Source organism: Penaeus monodon, chromosome 22 (assembly GCF_015228065.2).
Source record: "Penaeus monodon isolate SGIC_2016 chromosome 22, NSTDA_Pmon_1, whole genome shotgun sequence".
In the NCBI taxonomy this organism is placed as follows: Eukaryota; Metazoa; Arthropoda; class Malacostraca; order Decapoda; family Penaeidae; genus Penaeus; species Penaeus monodon.
This window is the reverse complement of record NC_051407.1, coordinates 7,353,642-7,355,632: the sequence shown is the minus strand read 5'-3', so window position 1 is coordinate 7,355,632 and position 1,991 is coordinate 7,353,642. Positions and strand designations below refer to the sequence as shown.

At 43.1% G+C, this 1,991-nt stretch overlaps 1 protein-coding gene across 1 annotated transcript; it reads left to right on the top strand.

Moving 5' to 3' along the window:
* Positions 1-333: 333 nt before the first annotated feature.
* On the top strand, positions 334-1,901 carry LOC119587263. Its single transcript, XM_037936015.1, has 2 exons — positions 334-345; positions 580-1,901. Exons 1-2 carry the CDS (start codon positions 334-336, stop codon positions 1,804-1,806), a joined length of 1,239 nt encoding a protein of 412 aa, XP_037791943.1. The 3' UTR covers positions 1,807-1,901.
* The last annotated feature ends 90 nt before the right edge of the window (positions 1,902-1,991 follow it).

The window sequence follows — 1,991 nt, the reverse complement described above, 5'->3', positions numbered from 1 at the left end:
TTTCTGTCGTCACTGCTATCATTATCATACTGAGGATATATCTATAACAGTATTTAATAAGGAGAAAAATAAATAAAGATAACACTATATTGTTACTCATAATACTACTTCTCATGACTTCTATCTGTGTTGATGATATCTGTCGATGTTGTTATCATATCATTATTCACACCCTTCCATTTGCTGGCCAAGGTCCTAAGGTATAAACGAGCTGAAGAAATGCAAGCCTCCGTTTGAAAGGAAAATGGGCTTAATAGGGTGACGACCATGATAAGAAAAAGGCAGTGACGGTATAAAAGGTGAAGACGCTTTGGGCCAGACACAACCGGTAACATGAAGCTTCTGGTGAGTTCAGATGCTAGTGCTTCACGTCTCTTGATCGTTTCAATCAGGCACTCTTGCTTTATTTTCTTCTTTCCATCTTTATCCTCCTTCTACCTCCCTCTCTCGTTTCTGATATTCCATAAGATGCAGTTATAGAAGTTAAAGAAAATCCATTAAATATATTATTTTACCATAAAAATGAAATTTCCTCTCCGCAGTGAAAATAATCAAAATGTGTATTAATTTTTTTGACAGGTCTTATTTGCGGCAATCGTTGCTACAACATCTGCAGCTCTTCAGGGCTACAATCTGCCTAGCTTTAAAGGACCCGGGCTTGCTGGTCACGGACATGCTGCAAACGCAGGTCATTCTTTTGCAGTATCAGGACAGACCTCTACTGGTCATTCATCAGGACAATCTACCTCCATTCATTCAGCAGGACGTCCAGACTCTGCTGCCTTCGGTAGCAGTATACTGACAGCCTCTGGGAATTCTGGCACTGTCGTTTCCGGAACTGCTGAATTCGCGGTCTCTGGAATCTCTACAGTTTCTGGAGCCCCCTCGGGTTCTGGAATCTCCTCAGGATCCGAGGTGTCCATTAGCACTGGATTAAACGGACAAGGAAGTTTCGAAGCACCATGCAAGGGTGGAGAGGTGCGCCATATTAACGGCTTATGCATCGTTCCCGAAATCACACGCAAAGTTTTCGTCGTCTCTGTACCGAAACAGGCACCACGACCAAGTGACTCTCTTCCAGATATTCCACCACCAAGAGTCGACCATAACATTCTGTTCGTGCGTCTTCCCGAAGGAGGTGTTGGACCTGATCCTATCGTTGTACCTCCACCAAGGCAAGACAACATCGTATATGTCCTCAGTAAGAATAGTCAGAATGGACAACGTGTGATCGAAGTCCCAGCTCCTCCTCCTTCCGAGCCTGAAATTTATTTCGTCAACTACGATGACGGGGAAAACCCGACCCTTCCCGGCGGTGTGGATCTTCAGACTGCTCTTGCTTCAGCATTTGAAGCTAATGGTCAAGTAATTACTGAGGGCTTCGGAGTTAGCCTTGCCGGTCCAGGAGGATTCAGTGGTGCCGTTGATATCGGAAACGTAGCTGGTGTTACCACTGGAACTGGCGAAGGTACTTTCACGAACAGTAACACAGGAGATTTCGCTTCAGGTAGTACCTCTCAGAGTTCACAGATTGGCGGAACTATAACTGGTAATACCTATTCCTCCTCTTCCACAATATCTACATCACCCGTTAGCGGATTAATCCAAAATGGTGGCCTTTTCCAAGGCTCTCAAGGTGGTATAAACCCATCTAATATCCACAGTTCAACTTCAGCAGCAGGTTCATTTACTACCGCTGGTAATACTGGATCCTTCCAGTCAGGTGGCATCTCTACGGGTTCACAGTTCACGTTAACCACTACAGGTAGTGACAATCAGCCATCTGGTTTGTACTCAACCCCGTAAAATTTGTCATAAATCAAATCATCCACCGATGTTTCAACGTATCTTGAGATTGTCTGGGTTTTCTTGATATACGTTCTTTATTAGGTTTTTAGGTATTTATTCATATGATGTACAAAAGAAATAAAAGATTTGTCAAATACTTTCTGTAATTTTCCAATGAGAATATCCTCAATTTATTGATAAAA